At 43.0% G+C, this 14,174-nt stretch overlaps 1 protein-coding gene across 6 annotated transcripts in view; it reads right to left on the reverse strand.

The window, feature by feature from the left end:
- The window catches only part of PLXNA1 (plexin A1), a 298,111-nt gene that overhangs the window by 78,398 nt on the left and 205,539 nt on the right, over positions 1-14,174 (reverse strand). For all 6 annotated transcript variants that reach the window (XM_083418456.1, XM_083418455.1, XM_083418458.1 and 3 more), the window contains exon 11: positions 1,283-1,379. In XM_083418456.1, the coding sequence (XP_083274582.1) occupies positions 1,283-1,379 (97 nt within the window). The remainder of the gene's footprint in view (positions 1-1,282; positions 1,380-14,174) is intronic.

Here is a 14,174-nt window from a genome sequence, read left to right on the forward strand (position 1 = left end):
TCAGCTTTCACTAATAATAATAATAATAATAATAATAATAATAATAATAAATTTTATTTATACCCCGCCCTCCCCAGCCAAAGCTGGGCTCAGGGCGGCTAACAAAAATCAAAATAATCCAACATTCTAAAAACCTTTCATTGTAAAAATTAATTAAAATCAAATTGATGGCAACCATTAAGCAAGATTCTGTGCAGATTGCCAGAGGAGGGGGTCAGGCTGCGCCTTGACCAAAGGCCTGGTGGAACAGCTCTGTCTTACAGGCCCTGCGGAAAGATGTCAGGTCCCGCAGGGCCCTAGTCTCTTGTGACAGAGCGTTCCACCAGATTGGAGCTGCGGCCAAGAAGGCCCTGGCTCTAGTTGAGGCCAGCCTAACCTCTCCGTGGCCTGGGATCTTCAGGATATTTTTATGTGCAGACCGCAAGTTCTTCTGTGGGAAATACCAGGAGAGGCGGTCCTCTGGCTACTGAATACAGCCAGCAAGGGATTTGTTTATGATGCAAATACCTATCCACTAATGAAGTGGTAACCCAGTGGTGCCCTCCACATGCTGCTGGACTACAACTTTCATCATTCCCAGCCTATGGCTATGGTGGCTGGGGATGCTGAGAATTGGAATCCACCAACATATGAAAGGCACAACATTGCCTTTCCCTGGTCTAGGATCTCAGCTGAAAGCCACAACCAGGGTCACAAATTTCAAGTGGTTTGATCTGGCATAGTTGTCACGGCTTCCCCAAATAACTCTGAGGTTTACGATTTTGTGAGAATGTTGTGAATTTATTTGCGGGGTGTGTGTGTGTGTGTGTGAAATAATCTTTGCCCATTACAGAAATAACCTAACTATCATGTCCTAAGTTCCTTGCAGCGGGAGCCAGGATCGTAAAGCAGCCTTCAAAGTGATTTCATTTTATGTCTAGGAAGTGAATGTGCATTTAAGTCTCAAATGAGTTATTGAATGGCTGGGCATGTTTATAAGGACAGCACACTACAGACAAAATATTTCAGAGCAAGTACACCGCGTTTGGAGGGTCAAGGCGCTTTGATGGGCAGGAGAGAAACCAGTAATCCCCAGACCACCACTTCTAACTTTGCTCTGTGTTAGAAAGCTTGTTTGCTCAGGCTAGCACAATATTTGATTTTACACCTGTAGGGGTGCACTGGTGTCAATCTGGCCCTGAGGTGGATGGCTCAGAAGTGGAATGCAGAAGCAGTTCATTGCAGGGAACTCCTGCTGTATCTTGCTAAGGGGGCTCCACCCCACCCGACTTCATCAGCTTACCCTGGATGTTCTGGGGATTGTCAATGATGAAGTTCCCATTCCATACCACGGAAAGGTTCACCGGGAGGTCACTGATGCCATTCCCTTCATAGGAATACTGCCAGAGGAAACACAAGAGAAAGAGTCCATTAGGCACCCTCAGACAGAAAGAAACAGATATACATCAGGAATCAGAGCACAGAGGAGCTTTGCATTCTTCTGGCTCGTTCTAAGTGTACCCATCTGGATCTGTGGTTGCCAGGGATGATGACATGTCCCAAGCAAGACACTCTGGTCAAATGCAAAGTCTCCAATATCCAGGGGCCTCCCCCTCTCCAAAAGCAGCACTTATACAGTGGTACCTCGGGTTAAGTACTTAATTCGTTCCAGAGGTCTGTTCTTAACCTGAAACTGTTCTTAACCTGAAGCACCACTTTAGCTAATGGGGCCTCCTGCTGCCGCCGCGCCGCCGGAGCCCGATTTCTGTTCTTATCCCGAAGCAAAGTTCTTAATCTAAAGCACTATTGCTGAGTTAACGGAGTGTGTAACCTGAAGCGTATGTAACCTGAAGCATATGTAACCCGAGGTACCACTGTATTTCCAGTTCCCAGCTGCTTCCTAGAATTCTGCCAGGCGGAAGGCCTTTTCTGAGGGAAAGGAATTGGAGTCTGGACTCCAAGGCACCTCAAGAACCTCCCCCTGCAAATCTTCTTACTTGCACAGACAATATTGCAAGAGTTTGGATATGCTTCCGTATAGCTCTTCTGCCTCTCCTACAGCTAGCAGAAACAGAATCACTGGTGGGAAATAAGCAAATCTATTTGAAGTCACGTCATGTGCATAATTTATTTGCATTGCAGACTCCAGCTTCTCTTGGCACAGGAATTAGGTTACCTGAGTGAAGAATTTGTACTTAAAAAAAAAAAAAAAAAGCACTGCTGGCATACACTCACTGTGGACTAAGTGGCTTTCAGAGCCCCTCCAATAGTGTACAGCCCTTGTACAATATTGTCACTATGGTGATATATAATAAAAACTAAACATGCTAATCATTTGATTCTGATTAACATTCAGTGTTCATGTTGAACCTGCTCCTCCAATGAAAGGAGGAGGATTTTCTGTGAACTGTACAAACTGAGTGACAGTGATATCTCAAACTAAGCAGCAGCTGGAGTCATCACTCTCTGCTCTCCAGAGCTGGCAATATTAGATTCTGCCTTTCCTAGGGTATAGGGAAATAAAGCTCCCACACAGAAAACGAAAAAGCAAGAGCCTAAGGCGGACAATAGCTCTGTGAGGGCAGAGTTGTAGAGGCAGACAAATTTGGGGTTATATCTTCATCAAGCAGCCCCATGAGCCCTTGTCCCTCCCACCCAGTGAAAAGATACACCCAATCTCTAGCCCAAGCCAAACTTCTGGCAGCCCCATCAATATTCCCTCCACAGTGCCTGCGCGCATGTGGAGGCTTGATCGATACAGAGACAGGAAGGCAGTCGGAACCTTCCCTGACAGCTAATGACCTCCTTCGGCGAGAGATTCTCCGCTTCTCTCCGGAGAAAATGACAGGCGTGTCAGGAGAGATTAAATGAAAGATTCATGGCTTGCTGGAGTTTGTTAGGGAGCTATGGACACTGGAGAATCAGCTCTCCCTGTGCCTTGGATCCTCCCGCCCCCCCCCACTCCACCCCACCCACCTACCCTCAGCCCATGGCACTGAGTCTGCCTTGATGAGGACACAGAGAAGTGAAAGTATGGTCCCCTCCCCTCCCCGCATATCCGTACCCCCAGGCACCCTTTCTCCACATCCTCCTGCCACTCAAAGAAGGTAGAAGCTTCCACGCCTCAGCTTCCTTCAAAGCCTATTTTGTGCTTAATTCAGTGATAAGCGCAAAGAAACAGAAGGGACTCTGGTTTTGCATTTCTGGTTGAATGCTTTGCAGTGTAAAGCGTTCAGGTGAAAGTTCAGAACTAACGTAAGAAACCTACCAGAGAAAGGCCGAGCTCCTGAGAAAAGACCAGGGTGTTTGTCACAGGACAACCAATTGCAAAATAATCCAGTAGGGTATAACTACTTTACAGATTATATGTTTACATCATGCTCCTTCAATTTCAAAGAGTGCAACATAGGCGATACTGTATATAGTAAGACATTCACTGTATATAAGTATGGTCTAATCAGTAAAATTCAGCTGCCCTAAGGTGTTGAACATGACAGTCTATCCTGCACAATAATTTTGAAGGAGAAAATAAGCGTATCAGCCAAAAGTTCCCATTCAGGAACTAATTTCTTTAATATGCTTTTATACCATCCTTCAATAAAAACTCCCAAGGCAGATGATGGTGATTTATATGTATTTGTCATTTCCCTAAGTTTTGACTTACAAAAACATTTCAAAACAACTATAAAAACAAAATTCAACCTAGAATGCTCACAATAATGTGCATAAAAGAGCACTTTACATTTTTAAAAGGTAATTATTATTTTTATTTTTTAAAAATGTAACTTTAGCATTAAAAAAAATGGACTGATGACACAACTGAGCAAAACTTCTGCTCACACAAGGGAGTGCATTCTTCAAAATGATCCTTTTGCACAAGCCATCAATGTTATTCCAAGATCTATGCAAAAGTCCACGGTTCATTTAATGTTCTAAACAAACTGAGCCCTTCCTTCCCCAGCTCCTTGAATTGTGTGCATGTACATGCAGGGAGGCGGGTGGCGCTGTGGGTAAAACCTCAGTGCCTAGGACTTGCCGATCGTATGGTCGGCGGTTCGAATCCCCGCGGCGGGGTGAGCTCCCGTCTTTCGGTCCCAGCTCCTGCCCACCTAGCAGTTCGAAAGCACCCCTAAGTGCAAGTAGATAAATAGGTATCGCTTTATAGCGGGAACGTAAATGGTGTTTCCGTGTGCTGCGCTGGTGCTGGCTCGCCAGAGCAGCTTTGTCACGCTGGCCACGTAACCCGGAAGTGTCTTCGGACAGCGCTGGCTCCCGGCCTCTTAAGTGAGATGAGCGCACAATCCTAGAGTCGGACACGACTGACCCGTACGGGCAAGGGTACCTTTACCTTTACCTTTACATCCAGAGAGATGATTTTCAAAGCATCAAACTGCACTTCAGACAAGTTTGCTCTGGATCGTGGAAGGATTCAAATGTACTAGGATGTATCCAGCTAAGCTCTAGTAAGATTGACCCATAGAAATTTGTAGACCTAAGCTAGTTATGTTTGTTCATTTTAAGGGTTATATCTGAGTATGCCTAACGTTGGATACAACCTAGCATTACCTGTGTTTTATCTCCTGGAGACAGTTACTTCATGAGCACCACAACTGGCTATAACCATGATATACTATGACTTAGTATATCAAACAAAAAGTTCACTGCCAGGTCCAGCAATTTAATTTACATCATTGACTGTGAATGCTCAGTACATAGGTGAAATGATAACTGAAGGAAACCAGCCGTTAAAACTGGGGAAGCACCTCTAGAAGAAAATTACATGTTTGTGTATGTACACATATACGTATAGGAGACTCTCCAGGAGTTTGAAATATGATTTATTTCAGGACTGACATGTTTGGGAACAAAGCTTTGCTCAGGGGCACAGTTTTATAAGCAATTTTCACCAAATGCATGAGGACTCTTACTACTGCAAAACACTGCTAAAAATGTGCCCCCAAGGATGGATTTGTTCCGAAACACATTGGGCCTGGAATGAACATTATTTCAAACACCTGGAGTCCCTCCTCTCTTATTTTCCATCTTAAAAACAGCAACTGATGCACACAAATGCTTTAGGATTTCACACAGCTAATCCTGGGGGGGGGGGATGCAACAACCAATTGGAAAACACTTCCATTCAGATAGCCACACCCCCTCTCTGATTTATCCATTATTGCAATGGCAATGCCACCCGATCCAAGAGCACTGGAAACAAGGGAAAAAATTCTGGCCCAATGGACTTGAATTCACAGCTGGGCAACTGAGGAAGGCAGGAGGCGAAATGTTCTGTTCTAAAAAAGTAATCTGTTAGTCACTGTTTATATTTACATCTGTACCTAGATAAACATATACCCAGTACATTCCAAGCAACTTCACACAAATTCCAGAAAAAGAATTTATACAAATGGGCTGGGCAGCGCCGAAACAACCAGAAGTTCAGATAAATGGGGGTACAGCTACTGTAAGCTCACATCAATAAGGCCTTTATGCAGTACAGGAGTTAAATATGGATCACTAGAAGATAACTGACATTCAGATAATATGGATGAGGGAAGAGTTTCTGTGTACCTTTTCCCCTCCCAATCCTTTGTAGCTGTGTCCCACTAAGACTGGCCGAAGAGACCCACTGCAGAAATAACCCAAGAAGTCAGGCAGATTTACATTAAGGAGAAGCACCCATCATTCGGTAAGTGGGAAGTGGGGGGGGAGGGGCGGCAGAGAAGGATTTAGCTGTGACGAGCAGCGTGGCAGAGTAAGTGAAATTGGCATTTTCAATTTGTACTCTGACATGTCTCATTTGGGGCACTGGCATCTCAGGAAGGCATACAGCCTGCAGCTGTCCGAAACACTTATTTGCATTTCTCTGCCCTGGCTCCTTTTGGAAATGAGTTACTTCTGATTTGGGTGTGGAGTAGGGGGAAGCGGGGAGAGATTATTTAACCCTCCAGGTGCCTGCATTGACAAAAGAAACTCACATGTAGGAGAGAGGGGCATTTCTGCTTCAGGAAATGCAGGCCTGCCTTCCTTAGTAAGCAAGATTTGTGGGAGATTGGAAACAACATGTTGCACAGGTTTTGACTGAGTCAAAATGAAACTTCACACTATGAGCCAATAATTTATCAAGACAAAAGTCTCCCACAACCACCGTGCACAATACTGATTCCCACATAAATGATCCCAAAGATGGTTAGGTAACTGATCCAGTTCATGCTTTTAATATATATATATATTTCTGAAATGCTTATACCCCGCTTTTCCTCATATAGTTCAAGGAAGCTTGCAAAAACAAAAGACTATATTAAAAGCAACATAAATGAATAAAACAACTTTGTTCTATCTTTAACAATATTAATATTTTATCTGCTCTGCTGCGGCTTCACGTTAATGTTTAATTGCTGTGGTTGTTTTATTGTATTTTGATTCCTCATCATCACTATTTGCCCTCTGAAATAAGCAGCACTACACTTTTCTTTCCCTGCCATCATTATCTGGCAAGAGAGTGGGTTGTGGGAGAGAGTTGAACCCACAACAATCTTCAAAATCCAGATCTCACTCTCATTGTTCTGCCAAAGACTGTGGAACATCAGAACCCAGATAGCACAATATTGCTACAAGTAGTTCAAGAGTCCCACTTATCTAGAACTCTGGAAACATTTCCTGATAGTGTTCTACTTCTGCCTTGTAAACAACACCATTAAAGCAAGCCATTGCAGGGGTAGAAAGAGGAAGCTCAGTTACATCCTGTAGAATGTACTGGAGAAGAAACCCAAGATAGCTTATGCACAGAAAACTAGAGCTAGGGTGGAATCCTGACCTCTCATTTTCTGTGTGCAGTGTGGAAGGGGAGTCAGTAATATGAGCCTTTACCTGCTGTCTCGATATACCATAGGCTCTACCATCTCATCTGCTATTTTGGAGAACTAAGCCCTAAGCATTGCAAAGAAGACGAGTGGCTTGCTTAAAACACACCACCATGTTTGTGCACATTAAAGAACATGCTAAAAGAGATTCACTTGTCTCTTTCAATTCTTCCATGGACAGAAAGAAGGACAGAGGGGCACATCTGGGGGGCGGAAAAGAACTAGGAATCTGTCTGCCTTCACAGTTGCCAGTCTCTCCATGACTCAACCGGAGGAAGAACAAGCCAGATTTTGGGTCTTGCCAACAACAGCCTGAACTATTCCTGGATTTCCTAACACTGTGTATAGGAAGGGAGCCCGACATGCATCCCAAGAGCCAGAGGGGAAGCCAGGGAAGGTGGGTGTTTTGGAGGAGACAGAGCAGAAAGCAGCCAACAAGCTCGAGCTTTGGCCAGGAGTCTGACACCACATGCTCGAGTTACACAGACAAAGCCAAACACTTACTCGTGCTTCTACTTTGTTTTTATTTTCTATGCCATTTGATATTTTTAACCCTCTTAAAGGCACATACAGAAAATCTCACCCTTTATTCAAAGTATATGCAAAGTATATACCCCATAGTACTGTGGCCATAATTGTTAACGCAGATAAGAATCCTCATGCTAATATGTATTGAGACTGAAAGGTATGTGTGTGTTTGTGTCACTTGTTCCCTTTACTTAACAACCCAGATTGTAAATGTTCTACAATATACAGCGGTACCTCGGGTTAAGTACTTAATTCGTTCCAGAGGTCTGTTCTTAACCTGAAACTGTTCTTAACCTGAAGCACCACTTTAGCTAATGGGGCCTCCTGCTGCTGCCGCGCCATCAGAGCACGATTTCTGTTCTCATCCTGAAGCAAAGTTCTTAACCCGAGGTACTATTTCTGTGTTAGCAGAGTCTGTAACCTGAAGCGTATGTAACCTGAAGCATATGTAACCTGAGGTACCACTGTATAACAAGGGTCTGGTGCATTTATTTGCAAGTTACTCTCACCAAAATCAAAGCAGCTTATTTCCAAATAAACATACAATGAGGTAAGGCTGGCTATAAAAATAGTAATAATGCTTGCTGATTTGATGTCTTAGTAGTAGCATGATGCCAATGCTCTTATTTTCTCTCGATCTGAATGTTTATAAATACACATTTCTAAAGATATTTTATTGGTTGAGTCAATAGTTATGACAAAGTGCTACCTGGATTGGCCTTTCAGATTTCTGCCGTGCTACACTATACATAGACAAAATAACATCTCTGGAATAGCAGGACATAACAGGAGTAGAAGCCATTGAGGTGTTCTCCAAATGTTCAATGACAATTCCCATTAGCCCCAACAATTAAGGCCAGCGGTTAGGGATGATGGGAATTGTAGTTCACAAACAACTGGACGGCACCATGTTGGCTACCCAATTTTCTTGACTTTGGGGGACAGTCACCCCAATACATATACGACCATCCCCACAAACAAATCTAGTTTCTAGTGGAAACGGCTGTCAATAAATCACCATTAACTAATGAGAATGAATATCTATACATCTGAGTAAAAATGACTAATGCTGGTTTTTCTCAAGTTAATAGTACAACGTGTTACTTCAGACCTAATAGTTGAACTGTTGGTACATATACACTATCAAGGTTCCCCGCTTGGCGGTCCAACCCAAGTGTCAGTCTTCTGCCCTGTTTCTTCTTGAAGAATTTACTAAGCAGATTATCAAAATCAGGATCTAAAGAGAATCAACTGGAAGATATGAATAATCCAAACACTCATAAATTGCATCTGGTGGCAAGTGCCTTAAGGGGGCGGGGTGGAGGTAGAGAGGTATTGTATTCATAGATGAGTGCATCTCTGGAAAGCACCAAGAAGAAGAGCATTTAACCAGCCTAGCCTGAGTTTGACGTACTGTGCCATTCTCCTACAACAAAAGCTCCTGCACTTGTCTTGCTGATTTGCCAGTCGCGATTGCTACAGATCCCTGACCTCAAGACTTGGCCACACTCCAATTATTTTCATTTAAGCTGTATTTATTTGTTGTTGACAGATACCCAGATGGATCCTGTGCATGCCTTGAAAGCTCAAAAAGGATTTGTTTTTACTTTCCGTAATACATATATTTAGATTACAACACTCTGCAATTACGCACCACAGAAATTTACACAGTAACTAATCAACACTCCCACCTGCCCTCTCGCAGCCTTCATTGGAGAATGTGAGAAGCAAATCTATTTTATAATCCTCATTTTACACACGAGGGAGTTGCAACAACAATAACAATATACGCAAAGTGAGCGGTCCAAACACAGGCCTTTGTCACAACGAACACTGAGATGTGCATGGATTTCTGCTCTGTGTGCTCACAACAGGCCGTTTTGCCTCAACTGAAAGAATCAGCTGTAAAAGCAGGACAAGCCACCTTCAGTGCAATTATTTTATATAAAATGGGTTTCCAAGAAGCGGCCTGAAGAAGGCTGGGTAATCATATAGTAGTGGCTTCTCTTATTTTCATCTGCTAAAATGAATTAAATGGGGGGGGGGGGGAAATATCTCAAATAACTTTCTTGGCATTGTTTTTCTCTTCATTAAATTGCTGAAATGGCCAAAAGTGTGCAATGGTCAGGTAAATTTGGAGCAGGACCAAATTTGGGGCACGTAAAACATATATTCTGCATGCAAATGAGAGATGATTCAGTCCCTTAGCATCTCTGTTTTACTAGCAGATTACGTGGAAGATCCCTGCTTGAGGCTTTGGAGAGCTGCTGCTAGTAAGAGTAGATCAAACTGGACTAAATGGATTAAATGGTCCTATATTAACTGGAGATGCCAAAAACTAAACGTGGGTCCTTCTGTGTACAAAACAGCTGCTCTACCGCTGAACTCTGGTCCCTCTGATCTTCATTCAAGATTTTATGGTGGTTTACAAAATTTAAAAGCAACCTCCAGAAAGCTGGCAACATATTAATAAAATAAAGTAAGATTAAAATTAATCAATGGCCATCTTTGGACAATCAGATCCTGGTTTAGCAAGTAAGGATATGCATGAGTTCCATGAACCTGAACGCACCCCCTCTGGACCCTGCATTGGTTGTCCTTTCACCCATGTGCGGAAACAAGCCAGGAAGCTGCAGCTAACCTTCATTTCCTGTTTCATGCAAGCCAGGAAACTATGGTCAATGGCTTCCAAACAAGCCAGGGTTCACAAGCCAACTTTCAGCAATGGCTTCACAGCCTGGTCTGTTTGGAAACCTTTGTGTAGAAAAGTCTGTCTCCTGCCCCTCTATTTTCTCTGAGTGAAGCTAGCATGTGGTTCCTATTTGTTATTCAGCTCTCTCGGATAAAGGTTAGGATGTCTGAAAGAAAGATAGGAGATCCCAAGCAACGCTTTATACCTGAGATGGCCCAGCTTCCTCTGCTCCCGCCCTGGGAATGTCTAGCATTCTTCACACCCCCGATGCGTGTCAAAACTCTTCTTCACTGTGAAACATGGCATTGGCTCACACTGGTCAGAAGTCAGGATCCAACACAGGATGAGCGAGTCCATAAAAACTGAGCTGCCTTATGCAGCTCTGTCTCCCCACCCTTCATCAAGGTCCAAATTTTGTCTTCTATATCTCAACAGTAGAGCATAAAAGTATCTCCACAAGCAGCAATCTACACAGAGGCTATAACATGCCTAAACCATGTAGTCATGCAGACTTCCCATGTGGCTATACACAGTAAGAGGCTGACAAAACATGGGTGGCACTCTGACAATTTCACTTAGCAGCAGAAAGGACTTTATGTGGCATCAAAATTCAATGAACCCAAGGACTCAGGCACATCATAAACATTATTTAATGTTCCTACCAACTTCTTAGCCTATCCTGGCTGTCCTTAATTATGAGTGGGCCAAAGTGGATACTAGCTGCCTGCCTGCCTCCATCCTTTGACATAATTTTGTCTCCGTTCTTGACTGAAAAATCCATCACCTGTTGCAAGTCTACCACAAATGCTCCTTGTTTCCAAAGTCTACACCAAATATTGAAAACAACTGATCTGTCTTTAAAAATCAGAGGAACACACATATGCAGGTGGACAGAAACTTACACAGATGGGCACACAGCATGATAAGCAAGCAAACAGATGGATGCAGAAGGACACCCAGAGACATAGTATAGATATGGAAACACAGGCAGAGGAAGGAAAGGAGGAAGAGCATCAGAATCCAGTGCAAAAGATCCACTACAGAGGAACATAACAGGGGGAGGAAAAATAAGATGCTCATGGCATACACGTTTTCAGCATCTTTATTATTAGGCAGGCTAGGCCCTGTTTCTTCAATGTGAAAGCTAAGATGCCCAAGATCTTTATACTAGGCATCCCGCCCTCCAAATGTCTGCAGTATGGAATGAATACCTCATGTTCAAACAGCGAATTCCTTGAAAGATGCTACACTTTTACAGTGTTGTCTCCACAAGGCTCCAAATCAGCCCAGGTTTAAACTCAAATGAAGGGATTTGCCTATATCCCCCCCAGGATACTTTATTTGGAGTTTTTCAGATTGTTTTCTGATGAGTTTTCTCTTTATCGTGTTCCACCAAAGTATCTAAAACACTTGACACAAAAACACTCAGATGGATGGTTTTGGAAACAGGTAGAGAAAGTTTCGGTCCACCCCAAAGATAAAAGAAATGAAATGTTTTTAACTCATTCCTGATTCTCACACTCTTAAGTAATGCATGCTATTCCTGACTAACAATAGTCCCTTCAATGTATTTTCCTTATTTATTCTAATAGGGGAACTCTAGCAAGTCTAGTTTAGGTTAAACACGCACCCAATTGCACCAAGGAGGGATTTGAAAAAGGTAAGCAATCTCAGCAATTCAATCAATAATTTTATCAACGCTTGCTTAGTGGACCTATTCTGAACTTTTATTTCATTCATTCAGAGAAGTACAAAACTGTAAAAATGCTCTCCATCACAGTAAGAAAATTATGTATCCAATATTTTTGTTTATTTTTTGTCAGTCCCCTATCCAGAGTGTATGCAATGGCTAAAGAGAAAGGCTCTCAACAAGGAATACGGCCTGTCCGCTAATCTCATAGACTCATAAACAACCATGTTACAGTGGGAACATCCACCTTGAACGTATATACTCACACAATCAGCTTCCAACTTCATTTCCCTAGGCTGTTTTCTGCACGAATAGTACAGTTGCAACTGTGTCCTATTTTTCTATAGTTGATGACCTCAATGCCTTCCCAGCACTATAGGGAGGGCAGTAATGCGCATCATGTCTCGCCGGGGCTCAACTGCAATTCATCATTATTTTATCTGCTAGAATTTAATTGGATCCTATCAAACTCTCCTGATACTCCCTTTTCACTTTAAACACTGCTGCAGGAAAGATAAATGTCGTTGCTGCTTGGAGAGAGAGAGGCTCTCCCCTCCACCAATGTTTCTGGATTTGTAAGATCCAGTGCTATTTCCCTCTCTGTGCCTGGCTAATGCTAATACACACACACACACACACACACACACACACACTGTAGGTGTGCAGTGCTCATAAAAGGGCCTTGTGTATATGATTTATGGGGCCCTGCAAATGTACTCAAGGCCCAGTAAAATATCAGTGTGTGTGTGTGTGTGTGTGTGTGTGTGTGTACACGTGCACACACGCGCGCGCACACACACACCAGGGCTTGACATCTGCTTTGATTTTACATCTGCTCTCTCCCTGCCTAGCATTTATGTTTCTCCATCACCGCCTGTAACTCAGCCTCCCTCCCTTATAAATTTGCCTAATTCTAAAACTATACATCTCCCAAGTTCAGCATATTTAGAGCCTCGGGTTTTTATGCAGCCATAATGAGATCCCTTAGACTCAGGTCCAAAATGAACAGAAGCAAAGTTTTTAATTGAATATTTATTGGATGTTTAATTTATACTTGTATATTTAATATATATTATTTTATATTCATAGGCCTTTGGGATGTAAAATGCTTGGCTGCTGTGAAGAATGGAAGTTCTAGGGTGTGTGTTTTTTTAGCTACGCAGTATATTTTAGTATGTTTTAAAATTACCTTTATTGTGTTTTAATGGTTGTAAACACCCTTGAGAACCTTGCTTGTTTATAGGTTAAAAGGTGCCGTTTGCATTTTTTAATGCATAAATAAAAAATGTATGTCATAATCTCTTGGGTGCCTTGCTCTTATATCTTGTGAACCACTAAAAGGACAAGAGAGCCCAAGCTCATCCCTCTGACTCAGCATGCCACCGGTTCCTCCAACAAAACAAAATAACTTAGGGATATTAAAAGAAGAAGCAAGATCCTACGGGGGCTTTGAGATCCTCTGGGAAGGCCTTTCTATGGGTTCCTCCACCTCTACAGACACATTTGGTGAGGTCACGAGAGGGGGCCTTCTCAGTGGCTACTCCCTGATAGTGACACCAGCCCAGCCTAGCTGTCTCTCCACTTTCCTTTCGCCAGACAGGCAAATATATCTTTTGTCCAGACAGGCCTTTGGCCACAAACGGGTCTTCTGAGAGGGGTGGTGTACATTTTCTTCTTCTCTTTTGTCGTTCTGCTATTTAATAGTTCTCAGTGTTGCTTTTAATAGGGCTGCTTTCAATAGGTATAGGCATAGTCATTTAATTAAATTGTTTTAATACATGCTGTGAACTGCACTGGGTCCTGCTCGGGGATAAAGGAGGGATATAAAATAAAAATAAATAAATACATTTCTGGCAAACAGCAACTTTCCCTCCAAAGCTATACCCACACTAGGACAGATCAGTGTAAGTGTTTTATCCCATCCCTGTAATGAAGGGGAGTGGAGGTGGGGGTAACCTGTAGCCTTGCTGTGAGGTAGAGGGCTGCTGCAGAATGATAGTTTGGCCTTGCTGATGTCGTCGTCCCCCCACTCTGTATTTGCCACAATAGCAGAATTCTTAACCTCTACATCAATGAAACAATCAATCAATCTAGTTTTAGAATGTCACAAAATGGAGCCAGGAGAGTAGGTACAATTTGTCATGGAGATGTCTGGGCACTGCTCAACAGATGTTTACAGTAGCAATGAAACTGCAGTTTAAGGGGTCTCAGTCACAATGGAAGCACTGGTTGACAAGGGGGCAGGGATCACACTCACACAGCAAGGAAATATTGATACCAGAATGCTTGGGGAAGCACCGGAATTCCTCTAAGTGATATTTTCAGGGTTGGGGGCACAGTGTTACAGGAGAACTTCCTGAAGAATCAACCCAGAAGATGATGCTGGGGGAGCTCTGTTCCAGCCAAACGGCCTTTGGCTTAC

Source organism: Podarcis tiliguerta (assembly GCF_965153285.1).
Source record: "Podarcis tiliguerta genome assembly, chromosome: 2".
Lineage (NCBI taxonomy): Eukaryota > Metazoa > Chordata > Lepidosauria > Squamata > Lacertidae > Podarcis > Podarcis tiliguerta.